The sequence below is a fragment of the Nanorana parkeri genome, unplaced genomic scaffold, assembly GCF_000935625.1.
Source record: "Nanorana parkeri isolate BGI_ZX_2015 unplaced genomic scaffold, ASM93562v1 scaffold389, whole genome shotgun sequence".
In the NCBI taxonomy this organism is placed as follows: domain Eukaryota; kingdom Metazoa; phylum Chordata; class Amphibia; order Anura; family Dicroglossidae; genus Nanorana; species Nanorana parkeri.
Genome location: NW_017306657.1, coordinates 363,030 through 381,771, shown reverse-complemented (window position 1 = coordinate 381,771; position 18,742 = coordinate 363,030). Strand labels below are relative to the sequence as shown.

At 41.0% G+C, this 18,742-nt stretch overlaps 1 protein-coding gene across 2 annotated transcripts in view; it reads right to left on the bottom strand.

Moving 5' to 3' along the window:
* The window catches only part of LRSAM1 (leucine rich repeat and sterile alpha motif containing 1), a 46,384-nt gene that overhangs the window by 4,444 nt on the left and 23,198 nt on the right, over window positions 1-18,742 (bottom strand). Inside the window, exons 14-22 of one of the 2 annotated variants that reach the window (XM_018559366.1) lie at window positions 17,160-17,204; window positions 14,880-14,950; window positions 13,390-13,489; window positions 10,056-10,143; window positions 9,318-9,392; window positions 5,923-6,003; window positions 2,738-2,833; window positions 843-941; window positions 635-766 (exon numbers count right to left, since the gene is read on the bottom strand). In XM_018559366.1, the coding sequence (XP_018414868.1) occupies window positions 635-766; window positions 843-941; window positions 2,738-2,833; window positions 5,923-6,003; window positions 9,318-9,392; window positions 10,056-10,143; window positions 13,390-13,489; window positions 14,880-14,950; window positions 17,160-17,204 (787 nt within the window). The remainder of the gene's footprint in view (window positions 1-634; window positions 767-842; window positions 942-2,737; window positions 2,834-5,922; window positions 6,004-9,317; window positions 9,393-10,055; window positions 10,144-13,389; window positions 13,490-14,879; window positions 14,951-17,159; window positions 17,205-18,742) is intronic. The other variant, XM_018559367.1, reaches the window with a different exon arrangement.

Genomic DNA, 18,742 nt, shown 5'->3' with positions numbered 1-18,742 from the left:
TGAATGAACCCTACATTAAATATTTATTTGTGAAATAAATTTATAACAAAAATATGAGATATATGTATGTCTCAACAATATGCACATTTTCAAAATTGACCAAAAACATTTCCCTGTGGAAAGCTTTTTTTCACTACGTGATGTTAAGGAGAAGGCTCTGGAGTTATAATTACCATGATTAACCCTGTCTGTACTGTGGCGTTTGTACGCTCGTTCGTCCATTGCTTGCTTGCAATGTTTCTAAAGCTGTGTACACGTGTACAAACGCGCGTAAAAATTAGCAAAACGCGCATAAACATGCAAATAACCGCACGCTGAACACGCAACAGCTGGTCAATCTGTAGTTCGGGAGACATTCTCCCCATTGGCAGGAGGCCAGATTCCTTTTTCCTCCACATACAGTAAGCTTTCAGACTCCCAGATACCCTTTTCTTACATGATGCTGATGGACTACTAAAATAAGTTCTGAAGAGAGTGGTCACCAGAACATGAAATTAAGGTAAGTTTCAGCAAAAAAAACTAAACCTGATGGATGGAGGCTTCCAACTTTCCACACTCTATGCCAATCCAAAGAAAAAAAGGTCTAGCTAGAGTTCCACTTTCTCAGCAATAGAGATGTCCTAAATGTGCTTACCTTCTTAAGGTCAGCAGGTACCATCTTCTCCAACATTTCTAAGGAGAAGCGGTGATGGGCAAATATAGGAAGATACTTCTCTGCAGAAAGGTCTTTCAGAAGGTTCACCAGTTCCTCTTCAAGTCCTTCCTCCTGCAAATCAACCGCAAGGCGCTAAGTTTTCGAGCGTGCTGTAGGAAGATGCAATACGTATGAAAGGACAACCTACCTGGAGCCTGAGGGACAGCGGCTTCTGGTTCAATAACCGCTGATATTGAATCAACCAGTAGTTCTCTTGCTTGGCCTCACTTTTTGCATCCAGCACCAGCTGAGTAAAGGCATAAACAGACTTTACAGCAGGAAGGTCCCATGAAACATTAAAAAGTGCAAGTCTAGCTTTTAAATGTCCACCCGCCCCCTTCCTTCCACCCTCACTAAAAAAAAAAATAAAAAAAAAGTATATACATACCTTTGCTCAGCTGGTCTTCTGGGCAGTCGAATGGCATCATAAGTCCTTCTACTTCAGTGGTAGCAGTGGGTAGCCCTTACTGCTGCACTAAACAGCATGCAAATGGGTTTTCAGTGGCATTTAGTGCCACTGAAAACCACAGTGAAGTGGTACAGTGAACCCTGGCTGCCATTGTTATGCTGCCCCAGAGGGTGAAACCAGGACAGCATGGCCTGAGAGAAAGTGGGTTTCATGACTTGGTCATTTACCCTCGAAGACTGAGGAAATCTAGTGGCGGAAAATAAGTACTGCAGGGAACAGCTCCAGATGGAAGGTGCGCAAAAGTTTTAAATGCTGTTTCTTTTTGAAACATCACCTTTTTACAAATGAATTATGATGTGCTAAAGATTTTTTAAACTTGCACACATTTAAATTTGATTCCGTATTTTTCTAGTGCTTGGGGAGTGCTGCTTCCTCGGGTCCCATAGTAGACGCGAGGTGGCATACGGGCTTAGAGACATATGGTGATGGCACTTCTGATTGACTGTATTTTACAATTCCGTTAAAGTCTCTTGTATGTCCCTATGGAATTCGAATTTCTCTTGCTGGATGGCATCGTTGATTTTGTTCATACCAAACTGTGTATTTGATTACATGTGTTAATAAACAAGGATTTTTTTTTTTTTTTTACATTGATTCCGTAGAAACTTTTCTGAAACACTAAAGGTATATAATGGGGTGTTGTGTAACCTATACAAAAGTATTAGTAAAGTCTTTGGACTTCCTTAAGGTAAAGGCTACCAGTCAAGGCACAGAAATGGATGCTGCCATTATTGATCTTTGAAGGGGCAATTGTCATCATCTTTTTCTTCTTTATCATTACTGCTTATTCAATGACCTGGAAAAAGCATGCATCCAGCAAAGTATTAGGGCACCTTATAGGACATACTGGATACTGGGGTGTGCGTGACGCTATGCCCAGAAAAAGAGGAAGGGGTAAAGAGACGTTCAGCTCAGTACATCTCTTTATGTGAGGCAGTAGCATCAGTATGAACTAAGCCTCAGATCTACAATGGCAGCTTCCACATTACAACCCTAACAGGCTACCTTTATATTCTATTTGAATGTTATATATACTTGCTTTGTGCCCTTTATTAATATTTGATAGATTTCACCACTTTTCCCTTCTGCTTTTATAAATGTTTATTTTCTGTAGGAAGGCTTTATATTTTTTTAAACAAACCACACGCAGGTTTTCCAGCAATCTATGTTCCTCGGTGGTGTGTAAACCATGTGATCACCACACCATCATTACCCGTCTATGCCTCCTCTAGTACATCATGACTTCTTGAACTGTCCCTAGGTCCATCCACGCCGGGTAGTTATAGCAAATGAATTACAGACTCAATGTTTTTCTAAAAGATGTCACATGTGAACAGCCTGCGACACACCATATGATGTAAGATAGGAGAATAAAGTCCTACAGAGAAATGGTTCTGGAAAAAGTAGAATGGGACACTGGAAAATAGGGTGAAAAGAATTGGTTTTCTTCCTACTGGCAATTTATTCTTAATACTGGCAAGAGAAATAATATGAGCTCCATGTAATGCCCCAAAATCGCCTATCTGAGAGGTGAAGTGGATCCAACTCAGCACTGGGATCCCTTTTGTACTCACCAGCACAGCCAATAATTCTTCTTCCCTCTGTTTCTTGTCCTTCAGCAACTGCTGTAGCAGTTCACTCAGGGCTCTCCTCTGCTCCGAGATGATCTCCTGAGTTAATGAGAACATTGTCAGAGGCAACAGTGATGATAGGTGTCCAGGGCGAAGACAATCTAAAGGGATGAACTGGCTTCTTTAGGGGCAGATGGCAAACAGGCCCCTGACACATCAATTACTACACTGATATATACAAAAGCTCAATGTTCTAAATGTTTCTTGTGCCAACAGCAAATACAAGGGTGGCAATGGAAGGGTATGATCTATGGATAGGGGTGAGCAAGCCTGGATATTTCTTGCTGGACTGGAAGCAATGGTGCAACAAATAAAAAAATTGGTAATGAAGTAACCCTTTAATTTCCTAAATCCCTTACAATGGACATTATCGTATGTGTGCAATATAAACAGAAGATGGATTTAAGGGGGCTACCCTCGATTTAGGCGGCTCAGAATAGAGATAAAGGCATATAAAAATGGTATATATGGAAAGAATTGCACACTGGACTGGACTTAACATTGGTTTTAGAATCTTGGGCACTATCATTTTGCAGTCAGCCAGAGATTGTTATTAATGGCTCCCCTGTTTAGGCATGCAAGGGTGACCCATGCCCCTCACATACCGTTTTGTGTTTCCAGTGACTAGGAGCTGCAATCTCCTATTTTGTTTGAAGTGCCACTTGTAAGGGAGAGCTGGTAATACAACTCATGCTTTCAAAGATAATAGTCACTATTTGATGTACAGCCAGAGATGAGGATGAACCAGAATAGAAAATCTGAAGTTCATATTGTGATCTTATGTGTGACCTCCCATAAATCAGACACTCCTTAGAAGTATTTGAGATTTAGTTTTGAACAGAATTTCATTCAAGGTCACAGGATTGGATGAGACCACCAGTGGATGCAGAATGTTCATACATTTCACAAACCATCTGTGACAGCTTTACAAGGTAAACTATAACAAAGCATGTCATGGCTACTAATCCAGAGAGAGGGACAGAACATTAAACGCAGACACAAAAGACATTAATAAGATTTAAATCACAAGACAAAAAGTCAGCACGAGAGACTTGCTGGATAGAGAGAAACCAACATTTTCCCCAAAAACACATGAAATAATTAATAGGCTGCAATCTCAGTGATGTCACCGGTCTCTAGTGAATGGATAGGCTGCACTCTCAGTGATGTCACCAGTCTCTAGTGAATGGATAGGCTGCATTCTCAGTGATGTCACCGGTCTCTAGTGAATGGATAGACTGTATTCTCAGTGATGTCTCTGGTCTATAGAGAATGGATAGGCTGCATTGTCAGTGATGTCACTGGTCTCTAGTGAATGGTTAGGCTGCTCTCTCAGTGATGTCACTGGTCTCTAGTGAATGGATAGGCTGCATTCTCAGTGATGTCACTGGTCTCTAGTGAATGGATAGGCGGCATTCTCAGTGATGTCACTGGTCTCTAGAGAATGGATAGGCTGCATTCTCAGTGATGTCACTGGTCTCTAGTAAATGGATAGGCTGCATTCTCAGTGATGTCACTGGTCTCTAGAGAATGGATAGGCGGCATTCTCAGTGATGTCACTGGTCTCTAGAGAAGGGATAGGCTGCATTCTCAGTGATGTCACTGGTCTCTAGTAAATGGATAGGCTGCATTCTCAGTGATATCACTGGTCTCTAGTGAATGGATAGGCTGCGTTCTCAGTGATGTCACCGGTCTCTAGTAAATGGATAGCCTGCATTCTCAGTGATGTCATTGGTCTCTAGTAAATGGATAGGCTGCATTCTCAGTGATGTCATTGGTCTCTAGTAAATGGATAGGCTGCATTCTCAGTGATGTCACTGGTGTCTAGTGAATGGATAGGCTGCTCTCTCAGTGATTTCACTGGTCTCTAGAGAATGGATAGGCTGCTCTCTCAGTGTGTAATTGGAGAATGACCCCAACACCCCTAAATGAATTAACTAAATTAATGATTTTTTGTAATATTTCCCAAAAACAGAGTCAGAACCCAACACTGCTAGGTAGTAGAGTATTAGTTAATTTCATTAAAATCCCTACACATCACCTTCCAGAACGGGAGCATGCATAAGACACAAATAAAGACACAAAACAAGACGATGGACTGCTGACAAAGCAAAACAAGAAAACAACTTTTTCCTCTTCGTGGAATAATCTTCCTTGATGCAGCTTTTGAACAGATGGTTTTTACAAAGATGAATATTCAAAAACGAATTGATGACAGTTGATGACATGATGTCATGAAGGTTACTTGTAAGTAACACATCCACTGGTTCCTCATTCACCCAATCAAAAAGCACTTCAGTGTCGCATGTACAGGCACAGCAGCCAATCCGTGCACTGAACCAGTACTTTATCTGCCAACCAGCACCATGGCGGTACAGAAACAAATGCTGGTTCAAAGAATAAAATGGAAGATTTTACACTTCTTTACAAAACCTTTAAAGACTTGTTTATGTCATTGATCTCTCTTAATTCTTCATAATACATTACATCCCACCTATAGCATGGACCAGTGTGAAAGCCAAGAGCATAACAGATTGATGTAGTGCAGTACATAGCTAGAAAAAGCTTAGTTTCTATCTAATGATTCATAAAGATGGTCTGTTCATGGACTTGCATCACTGAGCTCATTAACTTCAACTGAGAGCTCCCGGCTGTGTGATGTCTGTGCCCGAATCTGAGACGATGCATACGAAGGCAGACGAAGGAAGATTCTGCCATAGACACAGAACTGAACTGGCAACTATGCCAGAACCTTCCTATCAAATGCCTCATCTTAGCAAGGCTGATTTCAGATAAGGGCTCAGACCCCACAAAGCTCTCCAATAAAAGGTAATGAGCTCCCCTGGAAATTCTTCTTGATACTAGGCACCTTGATAGTCCTAAAAAATCTCTCCAGGCACAGTTACGTGGAAATCATGCCGGTGATCCTACTATCTGCACAAAAATGTATGGCACTCAGAAGGTTATGAATGCATAAAATGCTGACATCACAGCCCACTTACAGGACAGTCGGAATACAGCGGGCGATCTAAAAATCCCACCACCAAACAACGAATGACTTAACGAGACAAACATGGGAAACCTGCAGGTTTTCAAAGTCGGAGAGACGTGGAGAGGTAACCACATACCTGAAGTGCCTCTGTGTCCAGCTCTTGCCTCTTTACCTCCAGCTGAGTCAGATGCAATAACTCAGCTTCTATTAATAATATCTAGACAGAAGATGAGACAGGAGGGATTGGATAAATGAAATCTCACGCTTATGAGCTATCTGAGCTGCCATAGCAAAGCCGGGGGACAAGGGAGACCCTCTGTGGCAGCCACAAAGTTAGTTTTATGCTGGAAGGAGTCGCAGGTCATGCATTGGATCTACATCTTACGCAGAAAACAAATCACATATGTTAATAAGGAAGCCCACCAATAAAATAAATCATAGATGTAAAGTTATAATGTTCTTGTATTTTACAAGAGATTCAAAGTTACACATTGTATATTAAAATGGAACACCAACTGAAACAATACAAATTCTGGAAAGATTCTGTCAGGTGTTTATTGATGTATGTGTCCTACTGGGGAGAATTGCATTTACACCCTGTCCAGGTAAAAGTTGAATTGACCATTTCCCTCTATGCAGTGCATCCTGTATACATGTCTACAAAGTATTTACTAGGGAGGACGCTGACACCGTGATCAGCCCACAGTAGATTTTCCATAGAAATATAGGTAAAATGCACTCCAATGAGGGAGAACAGGACGTTCAGCTGACTGCAACTCCCTGGTAGTCATGGGGATAGGAAATGAGTAAATCTACCAAGTGGGGACACAGGCACCTATAAAAAACCTCATATTGGCTCTAACCCCTTCCTACTCTAATCGATATCTAATATGTAATTCCACTTTAAGAATGGATTACAATCACACGGTTACACTAGACAATCTAATGAAATAAATATTTTGAATGTAATCAATAAATGTTCCACTAAACCACAAAGGCGCGTGTTTCAGTCGCTATTGGTAACTAAACTAAACGCGCTTCAGTCGCTATTGGTAACTAAACATTGTAAAGTATTGTAATTGTAAAAGTAAAGACTTAAGAGCTATCATGTCCTGAACACTGCACTGTCAGTGGCAGTGATGAGGAAACCGATAATGTAACCGTCTCTCCTGGTACACAATGGAAAGCTATGAAACGGAACTCTATTTACTGGCACAACTTACATGCCATGTGCCTGAAAAACAAACTGCTTACTATTTTGATGTTATTCATAAATGTCGACAAAGCAAAAAACTTAAATAACACAATATACAGAACATTTGCCTCTGGGCGGAAGCAATGTCATTTTACTTCGCCCACTATTCTCGTTTAAAGAGGAACTCTGGCAACATTTTTATCAACCCTTGCAGTGGGGCTTACCCTGCACTGCAAGGGTTAACAGCTCATTTTGGTCTAGGGAGGAAAATTTTAAAAAAGAGTTATACTCACCCAATCCTCCAAGCAGGCTTACTCTCAGACCGGTCCTTCCAGCCATGCTCCAGCAGTATAAGTCATCATGTTCTATAGGGCATGAGGACGCTGAGGGACATTCTATCGCTGGATAGAAAAGACAGGCAGAAGGGAGCGCTGTCCGGCCCCAAGGATCGGGTGAGTATAACCTTTCCTCCCTAGGCCAAAATGAAGAGTTACCCTTGCAGTGTGGGGGTAGCCCTTAAGGAAGGCTTAAGAATAGTATTGCCTGGAGTTTTCTTCAAAAAGGACCAGTCATAACTTGGCTAATGCAAAAATCCGATTATTCATTCCTATGTTAAACTGTGCAGGGCTTACATATATATTTGCCCTTCTATTCTAACTTGAATTTGCCTGCTCTATCTCCCAGCTCTAACGTGTGTATACCAGCATCCTATAAAGGGGTCTCATGGCTGTTACCCTTAAACTCTAGATCTCTAATATTGAATGCTGTAATACAACATTCTTGTTAACAAGGCTCACAATGTATTACTTAGTTCTGCACCTCATAAAGGACTCCCTCGTTTCTGACTCTGCAAGCTATAACACTCATCTACATTTCTACAAGAAACCCCGTACATCTTTTACCATGAACCCTAACATGGCTTATGCGTAAAAGATAACATAGAGCTACACTGGATGGATATAAAAAACACATTATAATAGACTAGACTTCTCCTGGTGAAAGTGCTACTTCAGGCTCTCTCCGGCTGTTTACATTATCAAAACCATAGGCACCTGGTCACGTGATCCCCAATGAAGGAGATGATTAGTGAAGGTTCTCATTCATCCAGGTCATGGTATATCTTATTTTTTACAGAGATGATTAGAGTTCAAACTGCCAGATCCCCCCTATTAGCAGAGATCATATGAAAAAATGCCTAGGCTTTTGGTCATGTGAGCAAAACTAGAGAAACCTTGGAGCAGCACGTATTTCATCCTTTCTGGTAATGATTATATATCCATCCCAGCAAGACTGTTAACATTACTTTGTCTCTCTCCTTTTATTTAGTAATAATAAAATCATACCAAGACTAACACATTATTGATGGTGCTGGAATTTATAGCAGCTTTCATAAGCATTTAAAAACAAAAATAATCCCCCATGCTGTGTGTTCAATGTCTAAAAATGTTCAGTTAATGGCTGGTTTTTCTTGTGTAGAGACCTCTTTGTTGGGAAAAATGTTCTGGATGGAGGTCCTGCTAAAAGTACTGGATGAGTGAAGCCCAGAGGAGTGCCAGCGTCTTAACTTGACTTAATGCTTCTATAACATTTCTCACTCCTGATGCTCTCTATAATACACATGCATTGTCTCCCAGAAAAATGCAGCAGCAAAGGGCAATGATAAAAGAAAGTGAAAAGCAACAGCCAGGCAGGGCAGGAAGAAGGCCAAATAACATGCTGAGATGTTGGCAAAGGTGAGCATGGAGGAGCTGCTATTTAGAATCAACACATCACATACGGCAGCAGATTCAAAACTACACTGAGCTAAAACATACCCTAAGGGAAATCCATACTGAGAAGGCATGGAGGCTGCCATCACTGACCTCTGCTTGTGAAAATACATACTAGTTCCCTTACAGTCATACTGATACAATGGCTTCAGTATTGTGTGATCCATTGACCTGGAGCAAGTATGAAGATCAGGAGTTGTGACTTCACTTGCTGTATCTCCTTGTTCCAGGTCAGCAACCCAAAAAGTATGCAGACCAGAGAAAACGAACATTTTCAGGTCCTTGATAGCAGCCTCTGTGTTTCCCTCAAAAAAAGCTATATTCATTTTTATGCAGATGCCCCATTATTAAGATGTTTAATAAGTAATGGGTGAAGTCTTCTGGCTGCTCTAATCTGATGAATGGTGAGATGTAGCTGCCATTGGTCACCATAAATTATCATTCTTTGCTCTGCCATACTATATGGCAATGAGCAGCAGTGAATTGATTAAAGCATTATTCCTCTCTTTGAATCTCATGTACAGTTGCCATCTCTTCTTGATTAGTTCCCCTTCAGATCACACCCACCTGTTCCCGTATCTGCCGATGCATTAAATCTTTCTTCAGCTGCAAGGCCTCGAAGGCAACTTTCTGCAATTCTGACTGGAAAGGAAGGGGTTAAAATCAAGAGTCAGACCAATTTTGATCATTATAGGTAAAGATTATGTGTGCTTAAAATGTAGGTTTGGGGTAAAAAAAAATGAAATAAGTCAACCCAAAAAAGATTTTGTAGTTATTGGGGTTAATGGGATATTTAAATCCACTGCTCCTTAACCATTCAGGAAATGTAACTAAGTTATCTGCATGGATTAGTGTTCAGGCTATATTACAAAAATTCTAGGAGCAAAATGTTGCTGCATTAAAGAATGTAGGGATAAGTCAGCCCAGATGCATCTACCCAACTCAAATATCAGTTTGAGTGGGATTACCTTTTAAACCTGTCCACAAAATAAATGAATGGAACCATCTTGGAGATTATCATATGCTTACAATGCTTAATCCTATCAATTTTCTAAGGAACCCACAAGGCATAATGATTTATGCCTTGGTAATGTCACCGGTTCTCAGTATATTGAAAGGTAGAAACTTCAATATTGCTTCAGCCAAAAAAACGGGCTCTCTTCATTGTATAGTGGGAAAAGGTACAGCCCAAAGTCCTCCCAAAACTGATATTTTAGGTATGTCACTAGCGCCAAGGGAACTGCCGTGTTGAATTCTGGTTCAGGCCTGTTGAAGATACACTATAAAAGGACATTCTGCACATACCTCTTGTAGGATCTGGCTGATGGCTTTACTCTGATCCAGCTGCTGCCATGACTGGATTTGCTGGAGCTTGTGGTCCATTTCTGCCAGGCTGTTAACAGAAATATCAAGGTTCTGAATGAAAATTACAATAAACTATGAAATGTATCACATAAAAGTCCTTCCAAATTCAGCAGCTCTTCCATAAAATGAGAGTTTACAACACCCATTTATTTTTTTAGGTTCTAGAGGTGCATTACACCTTTAAGCATAGTAAAATCTAATATAAATTCCAACTAAATTACATCAAGTTTAAAAAAATAAAAAAAATAACGTTTTCACCATTTAAAACAAATATTTTTTTTTTGCATCTCAATGTTGCTGATCTTCTGCACCTTTTACCTGCCACCTTATAACAGGAAGCGCCTGAACAAGGACCTTCATAGCAAAATAATTTCATGATAGATGCAGATACACTGTCACTAGATTAAAGATTCTTAGCTAAACACTGCAATCAATCAAGATAAATCAGTACATATCTGGAGCCCTATTTATTTATTAAACCACTATATGTGCTTCCTGACATCAGTGAATATAATGCATAAGTATCAGGGACAGTTGCCTAGTAATGCTGACGGTTCTCTGCTTTTACCCTCCCAGCTGTGAAATAAGTCTACTCCTGCGAGCGTTTCCCTACAGCAATTTGACCGTTGTGTGGCCACGTCAAGAACCTCTCTGTGGTTGACAAAAGTCAATTTTTCAATCAACTCTTGTCCGAGGAGCCAGTCGGAAAAAACTTGACAGAACAGTGTCTGCAGTGCATTCTGCAGTGTCTGAACAGTGTCTTGGAAGAACAGAATCAGCTGCAGTCACTGTTCAGGTATTCTGACAGCAGAAAACCTGTCACTGTCAGAATACAATAGCCCAGCTGAGGAGATTCCCCCACCTACAGTGTTTCCCCGAAAGTAAGACCTACCCCGAAAATAAGACCTAGCACTATCTTCAGGGATTTCTGTAATATAAGATCTACCCCAAAAATAAGACCTAGTTCGGTGGTAGGTCTTATATTACAGAGATCCCCAAAGATAGTGCTGGCAGCTAAGACATCCCCCGAAAATAAGACCTAGTGTCTTTTTTCGTAGAAAAAAAAATATAAGACACTGTCTTATTTTCGGGGAAACACGGTATGTATTTCCCCATTCCCCAATCCCCCATCCACAATAACAGTGAATTGAGAAATATACCTTGTTCAGCCCGCAGGCTTGAACTAGAAAAATGGTGCATGGCCAGCTTTAGGAAACGAATTAATCTGTAACATGATAAAGTGCCTTTGGAAACGTAAGTACTACTAGCTTCTGTGGCTGTTGTTATATTTCTCTTCCTACACTGACAGATCTCAAGATTGCTTGTTTTTATAGTCTGAGATCCGATGTCTGTGCTGGAAACTTACCCCCAGACTGCACAGTACTGCTCATGCCACTGATCTAACATCCAAGATGGCAGAGCCCTGCAGTGACCTGGGACTCCTTTTTCAGGAACCACAGGAGACGCTTTAGAAGCAATTTTAAAGCACATGTAAGTAACCTCAAAATGTCATATATACTCATTATCAGAGATCAAAATCTGGGGACTCTATTGAAAATTGCTTTTGAAATGTCTTTAATATGTTAAAGTTTATATGCGAGTTTAGTGTTTAACTTTACATATATTGTACTGTAAAGCTGAACAACATCAGAATTCTGACAAAAGGTACAAACCTTTCCTCGCAATATTGTGCAAGAAGAAAAAAAAGCTTTGGACGGAGCTGTACATAAGGGCTGCATTCACAATTCTCTGTTTTACTGCTGCATGGCTATTCAAAATCCTTTCCATATAAATTGTCAAATGCACCAAAAACAACTAACAGTATACAAAAAGAAGAGGTACAAACATAGCCTGATGCGCAGAGCAGTTTTCACATCTTTCATACACGGGCTGCTTCTGTGCTAATGTATTTTATACTCTTTGTGAGATACAAGATGCAGGATGTTTGCATAAATGTTGCATAATGCTTATTAGGCAAGTTCTAAATTGAAGTGTTCCTTAAAACGTCTCTAAACCCAAGTAGAAAAATAATAGAAACTGCATATTGTGCAGTTTTTTTGTCTGTAGATGTGGTGGCTTCATTTGTTTTTCCTGTTTTTTCCCCCTGGGGTTTTAAGTCCCAGGGTGACAACGCACGCTCACCTTTCTGTATTAATGGACTACAAAGCACTTAAACTCTTCTCAGCTCTATAACATAGGAGGGAGGGGTTTCCAGAGAAACCCCAAAGGAAGACAATGCAATTTGCCTTATCATGGATGGTGCCCATTGACATTACTGAGTTGTAGTAGGAACACGGTGTTTTGCGTCGACAAATGACAATTTTTTTTAACACAATGGGATGCGGCGTGGTACAACCTCCTTGCACCACGCTGTGCCCGTAGAACTGAATGAAATGTCACTTGTGACATTTCAATAAAGTTCTAACAAAAAAAAAAAGCTGGGATCGGCGCTTCGGCATTGTGACGGGCACCGCACACATGACGCTGTGCAATGGTGTAAATTGGCTTTAATTGTGAATGACCTTTATTTAACAAATATAAGAAATCACTCTTATTAGTATATTTAAAAGACCAAAATGGGCCAACTAAGAGAAGTTCAATCTCTTATTTGGCTCATTATTATGGCTAAATTCACAGCCATTCTGACAGGTGACGCTCAGACACTTCTGGTAGTGTTGGAACTAGCCGCTGCCTCCTCCACACACTCACTACTGAAGGCTGCCTCAATGGCCAAAAGGAATTGTCACCAGTGGGAACATGTTCAATAGGCATCTACAGAGCTGCCAGGAGGTGGGGTAGTAGCCACAGTCAGCAGGATTGAAGGCTCCAAAAAGTTAGGTCACCTTTCTTATGTATTGCTGTGACACAGGTAGTAAACAGGTATGTACATAACAGACCTTTTGGCAGGTAAATCCATCTCTTTGTAGGTCTTCCAGCTTCTGTTCCAAAAAATCAAATATTGTTCAGGCAAAGGCAGACACACTCGCACCAGAAAGAACATCTAAATGTCATACGATTCCTGAACCTTTTGAATGCTTACTGGCATATTAACCTTTCACAATACTGCGCTCAATAAAGAGTATCCAAAAAAGCTGACCAAGATTTGACAAGTTCACTAACAAAAGAAAACCGGTCATTTAATGAATAACCTTCATTGTCCTTGCACAGATGCAATAATTAGCCAGAAGCAACCTGTCCCCTGTTATTCTGTGAAGCAGCACGCAATCATTGACAGCGGTCATATTACTTGTAATCTTGGATTTTTCCATCTCACCTGGAACATGTCTGGTAAACCATCTCCTGGCGCCTCGCTTCATAAGCCACCTGCAGGAGCTTGTTCTTGTAACTTTCTGCCAGCATTTGCTGCATTGCCGCTGGTGAGAGAGAGAGAGAGAGAGGTGAAAGCTAATGTTAGTCTGCACTGCTGCTGTGATGAGGATTTCTGTTATGAAATGATTTTAAATAACTGTGAAGACAGAATCCATGTTATCAATATAAGATCTCTTATTTATACGGCTATGGCAATGTGATCAATTTATGTCTGAGCATTTGTGTAAGGTGGACCAAAAAAATGTGGGACATTCTTACACTAGTAGGCAGGGTAAAGTATTATTAATTAGAGTTTGAAAACTTTTGGCTACACAATTATATACAAGAGAGAAACAGTATTTATAATGCAAAGCAGGAGATTCTACATCTGGGACTTTAGTGCTAGTATTCTTGAGTGCAGGAAGGTTGGTCTTCAGCATAGAAGATCCTGGATCGGGAGAGTTGAATTTGGAAATAGAGAGCTAGGTCTAGATAAGAGAGGACTGGCGTGATTGTTACAGAGATGTCTAGTGTTAGGGATTTACAAAGGAAGGGCCAGCTTTAGATAAATTGGGGCCCTGGGTAAGAGTCAGGGGTTGGACCTCCTTGGTCACAATTCTGTAGGCTGTACAACACAACACAGTTTATAAGGCTCAGAATGCTCTATTCCAATGCGCCTTTCGAAAAAATAAATGTTCTAAAAAGTTAAAGCAGAGTGTTTAATGCTATGGAGTGCGTCAGGCTGCATGATAAAGTACTGCTGCTGTAACAGTTCAGCTCTCATCATGTGCAGGGGAAATCAAGGGCTGGTTGGAAGCTTCTGGGGGCCCTTAAGAATGTGGGGGCTTTGGGTAATTGCCCTCAGTCCAAATGCCAGCTCTGATAGGAAAGTAAGTGTTAGGATTACAGGCAGAGCTACTGTTAGGTTTACAGAGGTCAGTATTAGGGTCACAGGGAGTGTTAGTGTGAGGTTTACAGAGAAGGTCAGTATTAGGGTCACAGGGAGTGTTAGTGTGAGATGTACAGGGAGGGCAAATGTGAGGGTTACAGGGTGGGTTAATGGGAGAGTTACAGGGTGGGCCAATGTGAGGGTTACAGGGAAGGTTAGTGTTAGGGTTATATGGTAGGTTAATGTGAAGGGGAAAGGGAGAGTCAAAGTTGGGGTAACAGGCAAAGACAGTGTTAACCCCGTGTCACCCTAGCCACAACTCGCCAAAAAAAATGAGGCTCTCTAAAAACAAATGTGAGCAGATATCCAGAGCATTGGCTGGCCTATTTTCTAACCCACACTAATTAAAACAATTAGAACTAGAACATACTCCCAATGCACAATATGGACACCTTCGTCTATGTTAAATAAATGATCTTCAATATCTCCTTGCAATAAGCAGAGAGTGTAAACAGGAAAGTGTAAATGGCAACATTATGTAGCTGAACAGCAGGTGTAGTCCCTACCAGCAACTTCTTTCCGTCGAAGGTTTTCGGCCTCTTCCTGTGTGATAGCCATGAGGTGCTCCATTTTTATCCTATGCAACACAACATAATAGGATATGTCACTCACAGAATTATTTAACATGTGCATCCTCATTTGTACACACCACTTTTTTAGCTTTGGATAGAGATGCAAAGGGTTAGAACCTGACAAGAGATTCATCCTCTCTCAATGTCACTAGGACAGGAAGAGAGGGACGATCCAAATTTCTATAGTTGTCATTTGAAACGAGGGTAAGGGTAAATCTTCCAAAGGGGACACCAGTTTTGGTGTTCTGCTGTCTAAGAGGTGATTTCCCAGATTTCTCTAATTTCCCAGTGGGTCCCTGGGACAGGAAGTGAAGAGAAATCGCCCCAAAGGAATGCATATAGCAAACCAAACCTGACAGGCGTTTAACCAAAACCCGACTTTAGCCAGACTAAAAAAAATGTTAAGGAGAAGAAAACTAAAGGTGTGATTAGAAATATAATTTAGCAATGACTTAGTTCCACTTAGGTTCAGTACATGCAAAAAAGGTTTCCCTTTATAAGACAGAAATCATTACTGTATAGTGTTTAGATGTGTGCCAGAAAGTTTTACCATTGTCAATTGTTATTCATTTAAAACTGTTGTTACCATATCTGAAAGAAAACAGTAGACATTTCCTACAAGAATGATTACCTACCAACATGACAGGAAGGGACGGTAAACCTAGACAATGAGAATTCAGACAGCAACAAAAACTTGACAGAGGTTATAACTCTTCCCTGCTCTACTGAAAGAAAAGTCTGCAACTTGGTTATAATTCCCTCCAGAGTGAAAATCAACAGTTACAATGCACAGATGTCAGACATACTGTATATCATCTTGACAGAAATGTTAGGTTATGTGCTTTGATGGTTTCTGTCACAAATCAGGGATCTCTTGCAAACTTTTAGAGTTCATGTCAAGCCAAAATGTTTTTTCCATTTGTGGGGAAATATTAGAACTCATAACTGCATAACTGTGATCCGGGACTCTGTTGGGAAGATTTCTCTTCACACTCTGTCCTGCTGATGACAGTTTTACTATACAAGAGAGTGAGGAATAATCTGCAATAGGGACACAGACAGGTACAAAAAGCATTTTTTTCTGTCTGCATTGTGGTTGGAGAGTTCCCCTTACTTCCTGCCTGTGAGAATGACAGGAAGTGAGGGTAAATCTCTCTAGCAGATCCCCAAATAGTAGTCAAACCTGACAGGGGTTCAAACACTTCCCAACTCTATCCAACCTGAACTTTAATAAATCTTTGCAAAGTGAATTTTATGACTTTGCCCCTTTTAATTCTGCTATGAAGGTGGTGGTAATGCAGTCAGCCATATACACAGCAAAAACAAATCGTTCTCTGGGGTATATATAATCTCACATATACTGTATATTACTGAGTGGCAGCTTGGGCACCTTTGTGCTGCTTAAAATCAAATGCTATAAGCTGGAATTCCCTTTGCAAGGGCCAGTCCGCCTGAAATTGAGTTTTCTCTTCCTGACTTTTATTGTTTGGATAATCCCCTGTTGAGGTATTTCTTGCATAGTCCTTAGCACTGATCTCACCCATTTTGGAGTCTCTTTGCTAAAAAACTGGTGTTCTAGCTCCCCCTGTTAGACTCTCTAAAGTATAAAACAAATAAAAAATCCAGCAGAGAGTGTTGGAACCCCTCCTAATAGCACAACAGGTGTGCAAACCTGGGAACTCAACACAGAGACACCCCCCCACCCCCCAATAGTTCCCTGATGGGTAGAAGACAGGTGATTTAACTCTCCAGCATGTGTTAAATCAGACATAAAAGTTTGGGGTAAACTAACATTTAAGTGACATTAAACCCTCAGATTTTTTAACATAAACCAATACTGTAATGTGTGCCTTACTGTAATCCATGGTTGTTTCCCTTCTCTTTGCTGCTCTTCCTTTTAAATCCTCATGTCTTCTCATGCTTGGGGAGAACTTCCCTTTGCAGCTGACTGCCTCTTCCTGTAGTGCTGGTTCAGGTTACAAACCTACACACAGACACCATGTATCCCTTTCAGAGACAAGGCATTCTGCTGCAAAACAGAAGTTCTGCCCAGCATGAGAACAGATACAGATTTAAAAGGAAGAGCAGCAAAGAGAAGGGAAACAACCATGGATTACAGTAAGGCACACATTACAGTATTGTTTTATGTTAAAAAATCTGAGGGTTTAATGTCACTTTAATATAATTATTAATGACAGGACTAATGTAATTTACCTTTCATCTTCCAGAGACTTCAGGATGGCAGAGCTTTGCTTCTGTCTGCAGAATGAAGAGAAGGTTCATTTTAAAACCAGAATTATAGTTACTCAGCCAATAGATTTGCACTTCCTGCCTCTTCCCTAGGGTAATGTCACACTTGCCTTCTAATTGCTATGGAGGACATTGCAAGGAGGTGAAACACTGACCTGCTTTCATGTGTCACTTCTGAAATAATAGCGTGATCCCCAAGCCCAAGACTGGAATGGAGACGTATGGATTAGCAACAGGAAGCCTGCGCTATGCAATTCATAAATCAATGCATAAAGGGATCCGATGGACCAAATTATAAAGATAACAAGTATCCTAAGCCTTACAAGTGATCATTAACACATAAGGTTAAACCTAACCTGTAAGGGAACCTAGAACTCTAAACCTAACCCCTAAATCTCTACCCCTACACCTTAAGCGAACCTTTAAAATGCACATGCCTGCAGTAGCTTTCACCACCCTCTGATCAGGAAAAGCTTTGCCACATCCTGACAGTGTTGAAGCTTGCCCACTCACCTCCCACCCATACATATTGGCAAGTGAGGTATGCTATCAGTGATATACAACAATAATCTATGGGAGGCAAGGTGCAGACAAGCTTCAAAACTACCAGGAAGTGTCAGAACTTAAACCACTCAGATAGCCCCACATTCAATCATTGATCTGTCCTGTACTGCAGAAATGCAGTTGCCTGAAGAACCTTTAGTATCCAACACTTCCAGTGTTGGATGCATGGTCTCTGCTGAGCTCTGTTCCTCCTCCTGCCAGCCTCTACAGGACACAGTCAAATTTAATACAGCTGTATTTCTGCATTACAGGGCAGATCAGTGGTGTAGGCAGCGGGAGAGACAAGTGTGAACTCTCTTCTTTGCAAGGGGCACTTTATTTTTGATACTTTTTCTAGCAACAGGGTGACTTTAACCACCAAGAACCCCTTAACCTACTCCATTACATTTAATGAACCCCTACTCTGATAACCACCTTCTTCAAAAAAAAAAGTTCATACATAACGCCCTAGCTCTAGGAGTGCCCGTAAGACTATAGCAAAGTGCATTAGGAAAGTTCTAGGTGAATTATTTTAGGTCCCCCTGTCATTTGGATAGTTTTAACTGATCCTCATTTTAATACATTATACCTTTAAATTAGGGATGTCCCAATACCATTTACTTCAGACCAAGTACAAGTACTTTCCCTTAGGTACTCACAGATACTAATTACTGATACTTTTTCTTAAAGGGACATGTGTCATTTTTTATAAAACAATACAGACTAATGATTTTAGGGCATTTTAGGGCAATTCCTCACCAGGGCTGCGCACAGATCTCACCAGGGCTGTGCACAGCTCTCACTCAGCTCAGGTCTCACCAGAGTACAGGTCTCACTAGGTCTGCCTGTGGGTCTCACCTACGCTCTGCTTCCAGGTGCTGTGCTGAACGGGGGGGGCGGCGAGCTGCACAAGGGGGTTGTCGGTCTTGTGCCGGCTCCGGGGTTGTATGTGTGGTGCTGTCCTGAACTGTGCCGACGCCGGGAAGGAGGAGCAGATGTGGGAC